The sequence below is a fragment of the Cydia amplana genome, chromosome 23 (genome assembly GCF_948474715.1).
Source record: "Cydia amplana chromosome 23, ilCydAmpl1.1, whole genome shotgun sequence".
NCBI lineage: Eukaryota > Metazoa > Arthropoda > Insecta > Lepidoptera > Tortricidae > Cydia > Cydia amplana.
Genome location: NC_086091.1, coordinates 909,515 through 925,063, shown reverse-complemented (window position 1 = coordinate 925,063; position 15,549 = coordinate 909,515). Strand labels below are relative to the sequence as shown.

The window sequence follows — 15,549 nt, the reverse complement described above, 5'->3', positions numbered from 1 at the left end:
GTCCGTCTGTCACAGCCTATTTTCTCGGAAACTACTGGACCAATTAACCCTTAAATGCATGACTTTTTCTTTTTGGCAGAAATTAATATATGTATCACATAATTGTTTCATGTTTGCCGATTCTAGGAAAAATAGTAAAAAAAATATAACTTCGATTTTCACTGCGAAATCAGTGTTAGAAGTTAAATTGGCTAAATCATATTTATGTTAATATGTAATTTTCAGTAATAGATATATGAAATTTTTTACTACCATTAGAAAGGTACACTATTTGTGATATACCTATGATAAAGTTTTTAAATATAAAATAATTACAAACCCCGAAAAATCTGCCCAAAATGACATACTAAAAATCATCAACTTCCAGGTTTTTCCAAGTTTTCCGACATTCCGTCTATAAACAAATGTAATTTTTATAAATTAAAATACTGCATAAATTTATGTAATGACACGGAAAATTTATTAGTTTTACTATTGAAATAATATATAGGAACAAATAGAATTTGTTTAACCCTTAATCTGTGAGCTGTCGAATGCTTTGTAAACATTTGGCAACACTATGCATTTAAGGGTTAAGTTGAAATTTGGTACACATATGTAAATATGTACATAGGTTAGAAGTTATAGAACCCCCCCTTTATCTCAGACACCACTGGCTTAAAATTTTGAAAAAAATACACAAAGTAGTGCAGGAAAATCTATTAGAAATGTGCAGTCAAGCGTGAGTCGGACTTAATGTACGGAACCCCGAACGCGAGTCCGACTAGCACTTATGCCATATGCGAGTGCGAGCGAGATGCATAGAAAGTAAGTTACGTTCTCGATATCGTTTATGACAGTGCCAAGCCAAACTGGTGGTAGCCACATACGTAGGTATCTCTGCCACTGACGTATTTCAGTTGCCTCACTTTGCAATTCAATACACCGATCGGCTGAATCCATCAATGAAAACAGGAACTATAAGTTTGAAAAATAACGTTTTGCAACTCTTTAAAATAAGTATGTCACCCGATTCTGCGTAGTAGGTCGTATTTTAATGAAATAAAAGACTAATAATATTTGTTCTACAAGGGGGCAAAGTTGTTGTTTAACCGCTCGTGCTAATATTGATACCCGAGCAAGCAAAAGCAAAATCTAAAAAAAAAAAAAAAAAAATTTATTTTATAAGTGGCCAATGTTCATCATTATCATCATTATAAGCGTTTCTATAAAGATTTTTTAATCGAGTAGTTTTGATGAGCGGGTACCTATAGAAAATGTATAGTGATGTATTATTACCACAGATAAAATTAAGTAAACGCATTTATTTTGTAACTTATTAAAGAGGCTAGCTTTGGTGAAAAATTTGGAGGTGTCGCTGACGTGAAAGTAATAAAATTTTATTTTGAAAAAAGTAATTGTATTTTTTTTCTTTTTAGTATGGCATCATATCCTATAATTAATGACATATAATTGTCTTTACTATATGCACATTATACGTGACGCATGTCAAAATCGGCTGGCTAGAAAAAAAATATTGCAAAAAGATCATATTTCTTTTTTTTTACTATAAACTTTTGGGGGCTCCAATTTTGCATACTTGTTACCAATACAAAGCCACATCATCGAAGAAAATTACAAGCAAAAACTCGCTGGGGGCAGATTCACTTAGCTTATCCTGCCATGGCCTTTGCATGCTTAGTTATTAAGTTAAAATAATACAGCATGTTTATAAATATTTCATTGACACAAAAATGTATATCAAGAGCTATACTAGCTGCCATCAAACTGTTTCGCAGTTTGGCAGTCCTATTTCAATGTAGCACCTATGCAGTATGCACTGTGTCTTATGAACAAAATAAAAACCCTACTCTATGGTAATTCCTAAATTAATGTGCGATATTTGTCAACGGCCGGATCTGGCTTTCTAATCTCGATCGATATAAAAATCAGGTGCCATCTTTTATTCATGTTCGCGCTATTTTTGTTTTTTTTTTTTTGCGCAGCGGACAACGCCTAATTCGTCTTCTTTTGTTTTTACTGCAGCAGGGGCCCGTTGCCCAAAAGCTTGTAACTTGTAATACAAGCGGGTGTCACTTTTTGACGACTTTTGTTAGAAAGGGACTTCCACTTGTATTACAAGTTATATATAAGCTTTTGATAAACAGGGCAAGGTCTAACACGCGTATGTTGCTAGTGTTGCTACTATTAGAATATAAAAAAATGCATTTAGAATAGAATAAGATTTATTCAGGACGCTTATACAACAACATTTTACAAAAACATGTCACGTCACTGAAAAAGTTTCCACTCAGCTTGGTGTCAAAGTATCTTATGAGTACCTTCACGCTGGTCATTCGTGAAAACCCTAGTTTTGTATTTCACTAGTATTTCTTAAGTCTCCACCAGCTACGTAATTATCTTGACGCAACTTTATCGTTAAGATAATAAGAACGCGTCAAGGTAATTTTGAACACCTCGCCCGCTTAGCAACTTCTGCTGCTGACTGTACGTCCTTTGGTCCTCCTGATATAATCTCTTACAGAATTTATAAAAAAAAATTACGAAAGTCGAATCAAATTCGGGAGAGCGGTACGTATAGATTGTGATAACTATTTTAACTATACTAACTATTATCTATCATTCATATATTTATTTATACGCTAAAACTATTTGTAGTAAAGATTGTTATCTATACACAACACTAACAAAATCGACAGAAAGCTATTTGTCAACGGAATAGAAAAAAACATCCAATGGCGTTCGATAGTTTTAAATTTTAAATGTGGAACGATTGAAATGCGCGCAGCCAATAGGTCAGAGCGGAATATTGGCATCGTAAATTGTTTTGTGTGCTCTATGGTGCATTTAGGTATTAGTTTTTTAAAACGTGTTGTAGAGTACATACTGTACATATAGTCCGTCAACCAAATCTTGTCAGTAGCAATGTAAAGCAAACTAAAGTAGGGCAACACTCAAAGAGCAGTATTGCGCTAAGAAAAGCAGCAATGTACATCGAACCAAAAGATTTTTTTTTCCGCTGAGCGCGCCCTGCTTACGTCAATTCAAATTGTCACTCGCGGTTTATTGAAAAAATTTGAAACATGGACGGACAATTTAAAAGCGATGTTAAAACAATGTTAATCAAAATGATGAACAAATTTGAAGATATCAAAAACAACTCCTTATCGTAGTGCTTATATTCTCTTTGTTCCCTATCTATGTCTTCTAAGTTTACTAAAATAAAATCATATCAAAATGCAGATAATTAGATAGTGCATATATTTGTTATTTACAATATAATATGCCACTTGTTAATGTAAATTAGTGTACTCTTCTGGATGAATATGACATACCTGTGTAATTTTTTTGATTGGTATATATTGTACAATAGGATTACATATTAAAAATAAAACAACTGATATTTGGGTGTTTATTTAATTTAAAGGTAAATAAGATAAGGGTCACTTTAGCTACACTATAATTCAGGTCATTAATTGAAAAAATATAATGAAGTTACCAATGTTACCGGGTCACTTCAACCAAGCATAATACTCTGTAGTATTCTATTGCATCTTTGTAAATAGTCACAACTGATTGCTGAAAATATTAGACATGTGGGCCTATGGACGGTTTCCAGGACACAATATATGGTCTTGTTGGATAGATTTAGGCATACGTTTTAATTTTATTTATGCCTTTTAACCCTAAAACAAAAAAACTGAACATAATCTTAAAAGTTCGAAAGAGTTCTTCCAGTATGTACTTGTCATAATCTCAATTTTTAGTAATGTTTACCATCAACGAGCATGATTGTACATTGTAGGCCCCTTAGCTTTGCTTATTCTTATTTAATGTATTGGTATTTAATGGTGACAGCAGAAATATCTCTTGAAACAGAAACGATTCAGAATGAAAACCAAATGAAAACAAATAAGGTGACGGCTGTCATTCACGATCCCATCACGATCCACATTCCACAGATAAAACACAGATGACACGCATTTTGGAATTATTCGAACACAGTGTTGCTAACCCGCGATTTTTCAAATTTGCCGCCTTTTACTACTGACAAGATTTGGTTGACGGACTTTACATAATAGATTTAGCTTTACAAACTTTTTATTTATTTATTTTCAGATCGCATCTCTGAAGAGTTTTACAGCAGAACTTGAAGCCACATTGCAATCTGAGGTAAACCAATAATTTATATAGTACTCAAACATACCCACCCAGTCACCCAGTTTGTCTGTAGAATAAGTATTTGGCAAAAAAAAATTGGTACAAGCTTTTATCGCTGACTGTAAGTACTTTTCTTTCCACAGACAACTAATACTCATCGAGACATGTCTAAAAACCCCAGACACAATTAGGTTGCGTTGTTTCATCGCAGAATTCCTATGGCCACCTCCTGTCTCCATAATATTGCATTGTCACCCGACTTAGGTACACACGTCTGCAAATTTTCAGCTTCATCGGAAACTGGAAAGTGGGTCAACAACATATTCAATTCAATTCAATTCAAATAATTTATTTCAGAATAAAATTCCATAAAACATACACAACAAAATTAAAATTAACTAAAGTATAATTTAATAAGTTAGTAACATTAAAAATACTTAAAACTATGTTGGTAATACTTAAAAACTATGTTAGTATACAAGAAACAAACTACTTACACTATTTAAAATTTATTTCCCCACTGTAGTATGGAGTTGAATCCATCGCCGCAGTATCGGGGAGTCCCACCTCTCGGCCAGTGTATGTAGGATGGTGATGTTCGTGGACACATAACTTGGAACATAACTTGCAAGATTTGACCCGTACAAACATAGTTACATATTATAATGAAAGTTAAGTAAAAGCTGTAAAAAGGCGCAAAAAAAAACTATGGTAGGACAACTTTTCCCGCCTACATTTCATAATTTTGCCACCTTTTTTTCTACTGACAAGTACCTATATAAACTAGGATTTCTGATCAAACCTTAGACCTATTCTACACGTATGATCCACCGGAATATGTATGTGAACCTTCGATCGATACGTATCTAAATAAATTATGCAAACACAAACATACATATTTATCGCTTCCTGCGCTTTGATTTGACTGCATTCGAAAATGCATTTTTTTTGGATTTTTAGTTTGAGTTTAAACTAGTCGACCTCTGGCTTTTACCGTAATAAAATCAATTCCAAAGCTTATTGTCAGGATATCCATACGATTAGACTGTATTGTATAAAATATAATGCATGCATATATTTGTAAAAATAATGTGAGATTTAGCGGTAAGACTTCTAAACAGGAGGACGTGGGTTCCAAACTCTGGATTGTGCCAAATAGTTTCTTATATAACTTTTACAGTGGAACATACTCCACAAATACACGTACACTGCTAAAAGTTCTTAACCTTAAGATCAGAATATTTACTTCCTATTTCGTTCCACAATTAGGTTACGATTGGTTAAGTTTTGAAGAAGTCAACAGTCCAAAGCGATCTCAATTTTTTTGGTTTTACCCGACGGCGGCATTGCCACGCCATGATTTAAGGCTTAAGCAGTGTCTTTATTATATGGTAAGTTCCACCAAAATGGCCATGCAATTTTGCGGCTGGGTGTACATCTTTTTGAGCTTTTCTTTAAGGCCTAAAGGGTTGGCAATTCGCATGTGACAGTCCTTCAGGTATCCATAGGCGACGGAAAGGTCTTTAGTCGGATTCGGATTGTACGCTTGTTTACCACCAATGTGGTTAAATACTATGGACAAAACAAAGGGTGAACAGCCTAACTAAACAATGTTAAAAAGAGTGGGAGATATAAAACAAACAGATAAAAGTATTGATCGCGTTTAATAGAAGTGATAACGAACGTTATAAAAGGGCTGATTGCGGGCGGTTTAGGCTTCGTTGGGTGCTGACAGACGGACGGACGGACGGACAGGTGAGTCATAGATATAAGAAAAATTGCCAACATCCAAACTAATGAACCAATTTTGAATAAACATGGCTAAGAACCACCGCTAGAAAACCTGCTTTCCAATAAAATAAAAATGCTTCCAAATCGGTTTACCCGTTTAAGAGCTACAGGGCCTCAGATAGACATACACACAGTGGTAAAACTTATAACACCCCTCATTTTGCGTCGGGGGTTTTAATTTTTTTATTTATCAGTGCGTTTGAGTTTCTGTTCTGTTCTAAGAGTCTGTGTATTTATTTATTTATTTAAACTTTATTGCACAAAAGAAAAACTTATCGTACAAAAGGCGGACTTAATACCAAATGTATAAATAGGGCACGACTCTTCTTTTTCCGCACAGACTCTAGTCCTGTTTATAATTATAACTTAAATATCCATAAATCGATACTGTCGATAGCATAATTAGTATTAAGGTATATGTATATAACAAGTACCCTTTTACTTTTTTGGTGCCTCAAATAATAAAATTAAAACATGTTAAAAGTTTGTGAATAACGTCGTAAGTCACTATAAAAAACTAAAACTAAAACTAACACTAAAACTAAAACTATGGATGTAACGTCTGAAAATAAATGATTTCAATTTCAATTTCAAAAAAATGCAAATTTTAATATAATAAAATATAAAATTTATAAAATGTGTCGAAGTCTAGTCAAAGGTCCCACTTTGTTGCTTACCATAAGCATAAGGACGAGATATGCTTGTATTTTTATACGAATAACCTGTTAAAGCATCCTTATGGCAAGCGGCAAAGTGGGCCTTTTTTCTTGGAAATTACACAAATATTAAGCTTTTTTATCGACGGCAAATAAGTACAACAGTTAAGGATTGACTGTAAATACCGTGAAATTCTCTAAATGATTCATACGAATTATAGAATTTATTAACCTTAGCAACAAGATTAATTATCAACTATATACATAAATAGATTCCTAATGACATACCATCGACACTGTCAACTAACAATTTAAACCTTATCGCAAAGCTATAAGGTCTATCAAAGAGTTATTTCAAGGTATTTATTTTATTTTATTTATTGTATCGCAATATCCCATTTTATACATATACTTAACGTACGAGCGAACACTTGCGTAAATATCTATCACACGACTTGTAGGTTCCTGTTAACTTTAGAAACATGCAATCTATAAGAAACAGTAATCTCGGGGAAAAAAACTCACCGTTGTGTGTTCCTGAAACATCTTTAATTATAATTATAAGAGTTGGTCTGATCGAAATTATCATAACGATCGGTTTTTGAAACCTTACTGAGTGAATTTCAATCAATTCAGGGGCATTACAAGACTCAGGTTTTTAAAATTCTAGCTTTTGCAGTTTTTACACTTTACCACGCATAACAACTTAACAGCCGTTGGAAAAGTCAATAATATGTTTACAGTATTTTTGCGTTACCCTATGACGTCGTTATTAAGAAGTTACGTCACAAATCCACATGCTAGGATTTAAGTAATTCAGGTCGACTGGACTTATCTTTATCTCACTAGTTGAGCACAGAGTCAACATCTTGAGTATATTTACTGAATTGCGTAGTGTATGTGTTGTGTGGAATGTTATCTTTAGGAATAACTTTGGTCCTAGGATCGAACCTTGGGGAACTCCGAGTGAAAATTAATTGGGGATATAGAATCTTATCAAATTTAACATTATTGTTATCTTTAATTAAGATTTACGATGAAAAGTATTTGTTTACTTTTTAAACAAGTGAATATCAGATAATAATAACATTGCAACTGAATGAGTGCCATATAATATGCTTATGTAAAATACATTTTATTACAAGAGGCGGTACTTAAAAATGTAGGTTTATTAAAAGGTTTTATTGTCAGACTTAGTCACGAAAATATTGTTTAATGGCTTATTCATGTGTGAACTAAATCAGGTACAAAAGAAGCACTTAGTAAATACATAAAATAATTACTTACGTATTGCTTACGATAATAAAAAATATTTGTAGGTACTACGAATTTGTTCTAACTTATAATCGAATTCCCAATGTCGAACTTATTTTGCAAGACTCCGGGCCTGATGAAACTTAGTGCACCCGAACATACAACCTCCTCCTTAATAAAGCCGATTAAAATTTGTCGGCAGCATATTCAAATTTATAATATAGAACACCAATTCAAGTTTAATCTCAGTATGTTCTCTACATTCCACTGGCTCTCATGTATTTGTGCTAGCGTAACGCACTGAAATCGATATTATATTTCAGAAAACCGAATACATATTCTTCTAATTAATAGTCTAGATAGGTATCGAGTCCAGGATCACTTTTGACAATACTCAGGTCACAATAGCCTGCTGCGCCATCGATGCATTATCTATGTAAAAACATCTTTGTCAGTATGTAAATATCGTCATACATTCAAAAACTGCACTACGACTATTTAAGCATACAAATGCAAATACTGATGTATACGAAAATGTAAATTCACTGATATATTTGTATTATCAACCATCGCCATATCCCTTAACAAAAGGTAGAAAAACACGTCCCAACGTATAGCTAATTGTAAATACGAACCTCTGAACTCGGCGCCTCTAGTCATTGCATTTTCATGAAGGCTTTACTCACACATACACAGTATATTATTTTACGTGTGTGCGTAAAGGCGTTACTGAAACTCAGGCGCCGCCTTAAAGTCAGTAGTCAGTCGATGCGCGGACGTCACAGCGGACGGTCGTCGATTTAGTCGCGTTCGAAATTCAAAAGTGACAGTTATCACAGGTTCACAGGATTGAGCGAGGTGAGTTTGTTTATTCTTTTTTACAACCGGCCAGGTATCTTTTTAAAAGGTTTTGCTTTTTGTCAGTTAGTGTGAAGATGTTTTACGTATTTTACAATTGTGATGATTCATTGGAAAATACACATGTTTTGTTTAACCTTTTAAGCGATATAGATTTTAAATAATTTTTTGGTTTTGTGATTTTTAGTTAATATCGGCTTTTGTGTCAACTCAAGCATATTAAAATGTCATTAGCCTGATGAGTCAAGCGTGTCTGTCTTTTTTCATATCAATAATATATCATATATGAAATATTATATTTTCAACAGACACTGGTACCTACCTAATGTTAACTCAACTGTTCAACTCTACAAATATTATGCGTCTCTTTTGTATTCCTATATGAAAGAAAGAGAACGCATACAGACTGTAGCACTATTGCTTTAAGTCCAACATATTGCTACGATAAATATTTATCGCGCGACAGATCTACCGTATGAGAGGCAATAAGAAATGCCTTGTTTTACTAACACTTTGTTATAATAAGTAACTTTTCTTCGCAATAATCTTGGGCAAATATTGAAATTGTACAGACAATTGACTTGACTTATGAGAGTTATGAGCCAAATATGAGAGTTCGTACCATCTCATTTAGTGACAATTAAATTCAGAATGGCTCTAAATATATTTGACCAAATTTTTTAAAAGTAGACATTGTTGATAATTTTAACAGAAGTTTGCGTTTTTGTAGCCAGAGGATAAAATTTTAAAGTTTTGTTTCCGTTAAATGTAGTCTTCATTTTTAATTAGGTACATTTTGTAGGAGATGTGTAAGTAAGAACCAGCCTGTAATATGAAAGCCGCTACCTCTAGGATTTTTTAATATTAATGTTACGGCTGCAAAGTAGGAGACGAATCCTGCTGTGGGTATTCCTTACCCAATCCCCAACTCCACAGGTGGGGTCACCACCAACTAGGCTAAGAGGCTCTTCGAATTGATTCATGGTTTTGGTAAACTTAGACAAACGGCGGGATTTTTATGAGAGATCTATCTATCAGACGCATTTGCGTAGCGTAAAACTAGTCAAACACAAATTAATATCATACCAACATTCTCTCTTGGTTGTAAACCAAATTCCACATTTCGGCTCCTTTAAATTTTTTATGTTTTTAGAGCAAAGATTGACGGGGCGAAAATGCTTACGTATCTCCGGATGCTCTCCTCTACGGGCAGGGTTCGAAAGGATAATTATCAAATTATCAATGATAGTTATCTTGATAATTATCGTGATTTATATGCCTGATAATTATCGATTTCATATTAACCTAAAATTTAAAATATAAAAAAACACCCCAATATTTTCTTTTACCGTCTAAGAATTCAAAGAAATTAAATATAGCACCATACATACCTGGGATAATTATCCGATATTTATCGCATAATTATCGCGATAATTATCAAATACTATAATTATCTGGATAATTTCGAATCGCATCATCGCATATTTCTCAACCGATTCTCGTGAAATTTTGTGAGCAGGTTCGATATAGTTACCCTGACCTATCCTTTGAAAAAAAAACTAGTATCTTGTACTGTATCACAAATATCTGAACATGCCTCTATTGTCAAGGCGTTAGAGTGCGTGTTCAGATATTCCGAACACCTTGGCCGCTCCGATATATCTGATGGCGACTGTATGTGATGCATACACAGTTACTGTCTTTTAACTTTGAGTAGATAGTTGATTTTTTCAAAGTAGTGCCAATAGATTGTTTCTATAATACGGCCGGTACAGACGGACTGCAACCAGACTGCATCTTGTATGGGAGCAGCACGCCGACGTTGCAATTGGCGTGCATTTCCTAAAGTTGCAGTCCGTCTGTATCGGCCCTAAAACCAAAGATGGCCGACAATCCATTAGAGCGGCATCGGCATAGGAAAAGAGATTTCCTCTAGCGTGAAAACCGGCATCGGTGCCAAGGCCCCCAATTACGCCAATCGACTGTATCTATGCCATCGATAATTATTTAAACAACTAATTTATGATTATCGCTGCACGCTACTGTATTTACTTCACAAATATTTACACGTATTTAGCTCTTATTGCAATGGAGTAAAGTGTAAAGGTGTTTTGTCTTTGCTAGGTAGTGGTGTGGGTCGTTGAAGCTTGGATATTTGCTGTTCACCAAATTAAATATTATGGGACAGTGTTACGTAAATCGACTTAGTCCCACAGTTTTTTTTTAATTTACCACGTCAGTGGCAAACAAGGGTACGTCCCGCCTGACTCCTGTAACTCTAGGGGTGTACACTCTTTTTTTGAAGAACCCCGAAGGACCATGGCAATTGGCAACGTCATCATAATTCGCGCGCAGCATGCCTTTTTAACCCCCGACGCAATAAGTTTAACGTGTCTGTCTGTGTATCGTAGCTTCCAAACGGATGAACCGATTTTCGTTTAGTTTTTTCGTGTCATAGATAATTTTATCCCGAGTGTTCTGTTTTAGCCATGTTCATCTTATAGTCAGGGGGTTTTTAATTTATCAAAGTTCTACTGAGGGATTTCGGGATCATGATCCCCAATGTCAAAAATATATTGATATGGTCACAGAACAAGGTTTTCCATGCGACCGACATGAAAATTGTGAAAAAAAAAACTCCGGGTCCCATTCATTTCGTCTACTTCGGGCCGTCCGTTACATTTGATTAATTTTCGCGATTTTGTGGCTAGACTCATGGGGAAATTTGTTTATTATGACCATCTTAACACATTTTTGACATTCGGGATCACGACCCCAAAATCATCCAGTATATTACTTCTCTGTAGCCCGTCATCTCATCAATTACCTACTTGTGTTTGATTTCAATCATCTCTGACACAGTCCACTCACCTTATCCTAGGTTTTCTTTTCTTCTTACTTCCCTCCACATTAATTCGTAATTCCATTCTCGTCATATGACTTTCAACCCTCCGCATTATATGCTAGGCGGTTCGTGCTTACTTTTTAGGGTTCCGTACCCAAAGGGTAAAAATACCCTATTACACTCCACTGTCCGTCTGTCTATCACCAGACTGTATCTCATGAACCGTGATAGCTAGACAGTTGAAATTTCACAGATAATGTATTTCTGTTGCCGCTATAACAACAAATACTGAAAAAGTACGGAACCCTCGGTGGGCGAGTCCGGCTCGCACTTGTCCGGTTTTTCTACTAACCTTGGGTGCAACTTTCAGGCTTTCTCTTATGTTGCCATGGCAACGTCTGAAATATTTATTACTATTATTTATTTTGTACTAGTTGCCACTTACTAGTTACTACTTATTGTACTACATTACGTTATAAACCGTGCTGCCAGTAGTAACCGATTTGCTATGACCAATTGGTAAACGATAAAATTCCTCGCAGTGACGTGGCTTGAAATTGCGAAGTTGAGTCCATTATAGTAACAACACAACACAATAGGCGAACGTTAATCTTTGACACGCGATGAACACGGGGCCTACCGCGAAAACCGAAATTCGCAAATTGCGGTGAATCTTTGTCTTTTACTCCAATGAAGGCGTAACTAGAGTGACAGAGAAAGATGCCCGCAATTTGTGAACTTCGATTTTCACGGTTATAGCCCAGAGCCCGTACCATGAGTCACTGACAGTGTCAAAACTGACATAAACGCTTTCGAGAACGTAATTTACTTTCAATACATCTCGCTTGCCCTAATATGCGAGTACGAGCGAGATGCATAGAAAGTAAATTACGTTCTCGATGGCGTTTATGTCAGTGTCAAATTGGTGGTAGTGGTACTACAGGAGAAAAACTCAACTTTGAGGTTACAAAGAGTTACAATCACCTGCAATAATATGTTACTCTTCGAAGGCCGCAAAAATTTGTGACACGCTCTTATGAGGTTACAAATAAGATCGTGTTAGATATTTTTGCGGCCTTCGAAGAGTAACATATTATTGCAGGTGACTGTACTAACAATCGGTGGACCTTACGCTTTACGAATACTTAGAAATAGAGGATAGGTGCAAAAACTCATTGTCTCTGGCGAGACTCGAACTCGTGACTGCTTGAAACCAGCCCGCCAGTCTACCAACTGAGCTACCCAGTCCTACCCGATGTATTTCAATCACTATAGTTATTGTCTAGTGTATACGTTTCGTCACTGTTCACAAGGCACTGAATTATTATTCTTCATTTAATTTATTAACACTGGCAGGGTCGCCATGTGATGTGGGACGTTGAAATTATACTACTTGCTCGGAGTATAGATCTATATGTCTAGAATAACATAGTGTATAGTACGTGTTAGGGTAAGGCGTAGCACACACTACAACAGCGAAACTTTACACTAGATTCTTCATATACCGAAGTGCAGATAAAGACCTTAGCGAACTCGGCGCCGTCGAGTGGATAGAAACGGCTTTGGACAGAGTAGCATGGCGGTTTTTGTTGTCGGAGGCCAAGATCCACTTCGGGTCGTTGCACCACAGCAGTACTTAAGTAAGATTCTTCATATGCGCCTTAGGGAGGCGCCTAGCGACATCTATTAGTCTTATCCAGACAGAAGTGCCACCAATGAATGATGCGTAGTTTTTATACTTTTTATACTTATCACTGAGTGTCGTTTTTTAGGATTCACACTTGATACTCAATTAAATTGGAAGATCCATATTGATAAGCTCTGCAATAGGTTGAGTGGTGCAGTGTATGCGTTGCGAAGACTGAAACTTTTAATCTCAGACGACATGCTGCGCCAGATATATTTTGCGCACTTTCACTCACTGATGTCTTATGGCACTCTAATTTGGGGTAACTCCACGGATGCCAAAAGAGTGCTGATAATACAGAAGCGAGCACTGCGTACGGTCGTCGGGGTGAATAGTAGACACTCTTGCAGAGACATTTTTGTTTCACAGGGGATCATGAGCCATTATTCCCAGTACTTGTTCGAGGTGATCATGTTTGTGCGAGACAATATAAATATATACGAACAAACGAGAGCGCCTCAAATACAATCTCGCCGGCCACCCCGATTAAGAATGATCTCGCATCGGACGGCACTAGCGACAAAGAACCCACGCGTAATAGGACCAAAGGTCTATGAACATCTACCCGCTGATTTAAAATCTGAAACATCGGACGAAACATTTAGGCGCAAACTCAGAAACCTTTTATTGAATAACCCTATGTACTCCGTTAAGGAATTTATGGATCTTACTTTTGCATAATATAAATTTTATTGCCTTATTCAACTGACATATTTCTGTTTTTAAATATTTTATGGTAATTACTCTTTATAATGAAAAATTGACATATATTTCATATTTATATTTATTGTGAATTACTACCCTGACGATCCTTTTTGGGAGATATAATATTAAATTATATAATGGTTTATGGAATTCTTGCATGTTAGTTTTTAGTTTTTGACGATTGTGATGTAAATTCTTATAATTTTGGCTTAGGCAAAGTTGTATTTATTTCATGAAATAAATAATCTAATCTAATCTAATCACTACAGCTTATAAAACAAAGTCCCCCGCCGGCGCCGCGTCTGTCTGTTTGCGTGTTTGTTTGTTCGCGATAAACTCAAAAACTACTGAACGGATCTTCATGCGGTTTTCACGTATCGATAGAGTGATTCTTGAGGAAGGTTTGTGTATAATTTGTTAACCCGTTCGAAGCCGGGGCAGGTCGCTAGTGTTCACTATGACAAAGTCAGAAATGACACAAAAAGCTAATTCCTATGTTGCTAACAGCCAACATCATGGCAACCCGTGGCATCATTACAAATAGGGATTGCAGAACAGGTACTGTTTAAAAGAACCGGGATTTTCGGTACCGGGAAAAAATGGTACCGGGATTTCCCGGTATTTTCGGTACTTTCGGGACTGCCTTCAAAAATCAGTTTTCACATCAATTTTCATCAAAAGTAGCACAGTGAAGGTACACACTTCTTTTGTACCATAATATGTGTCTTTAAGTCACATAATCATTAATATAATTTGTTTTTTTTTTCCTAAACTACATGCTATTTTTACTATCTTTGTTGATTGGCAAAAACTGAATTGTGGCTCAGAAATATCATCATTTTTTTTAAATATGTAAGACGTTTTGTGAAAAAGGATAAAAAAAAATCGATAATTTTCGCATGCGTTCAAAATGGGCTGTGAACCTTCGACCATATAATAACAGAACTATCAATACGGCATATCAAGAAATTATTCAGCCAGAATTATTAATTCATTTAAAATATCATTATCATTATGTCAGTTTCATGTACCGTGTTTGAATTTGAATTAAAAGTAGTATTTTATTAATTACAAAATTGTCTCTATTTTTGCTTCTAGTTAGTAATGACACGATACAAACCGAAAACCACGTGACCCATCATGTAACTATGACATTGAACAACTCACGCCACAAACTGACGTAACTCATACCAAATTCAATGACGCTTACGCCCCTCTGTTACCGAGTTAAATGTAATCACAGATGCAGTAAAATTACACGGCTGCACACGCCATTCTATTGTTCGAATGAGACGGCTGAATTAGAAAAAAAACCGGCCAAGTGCGAGTCGGACTCGCACACGAAGGGTTCCATACCATTACGCAAAAAACGACAAAGGGGTTGTGCACAAATCACGCGAGGTGTTTACGGCTACTTTTTGACCCCTCCCTCCCCTTGGTGATATTCGGTCCCCCCCCCCTCATTACCTCACGTGTATTTATTTGAAAACCTAATTTTAAGTTACGCGCTCCAAAATTTCGTAAATTAATAAGATAATAGCGAGTACTTACTCATGATGTGGTAGGTATTTTTTCTTAGTTTCGTTCACTGT

At 35.6% G+C, this 15,549-nt stretch overlaps 2 protein-coding genes across 2 annotated transcripts in view; one reads left to right on the top strand and one right to left on the bottom strand.

Annotated features, from left to right (window-relative positions):
- LOC134658791 (uncharacterized) overlaps window positions 1-8,362 on the bottom strand; it is a 55,162-nt gene extending 46,800 nt beyond the window's left edge. Inside the window, exon 1 of the mRNA XM_063514437.1 lies at window positions 8,352-8,362. The gene's annotated coding sequence lies outside the window, so the exon portion shown is untranslated. The remainder of the gene's footprint in view (window positions 1-8,351) is intronic.
- The window catches only part of LOC134658784 (thyroid receptor-interacting protein 11-like), a 67,661-nt gene that overhangs the window by 3,937 nt on the left and 48,175 nt on the right, over window positions 1-15,549 (top strand). The window contains exon 2 of the mRNA XM_063514426.1: window positions 4,120-4,173. Coding sequence (XP_063370496.1) covers window positions 4,120-4,173 — 54 coding nt within the window. The remainder of the gene's footprint in view (window positions 1-4,119; window positions 4,174-15,549) is intronic.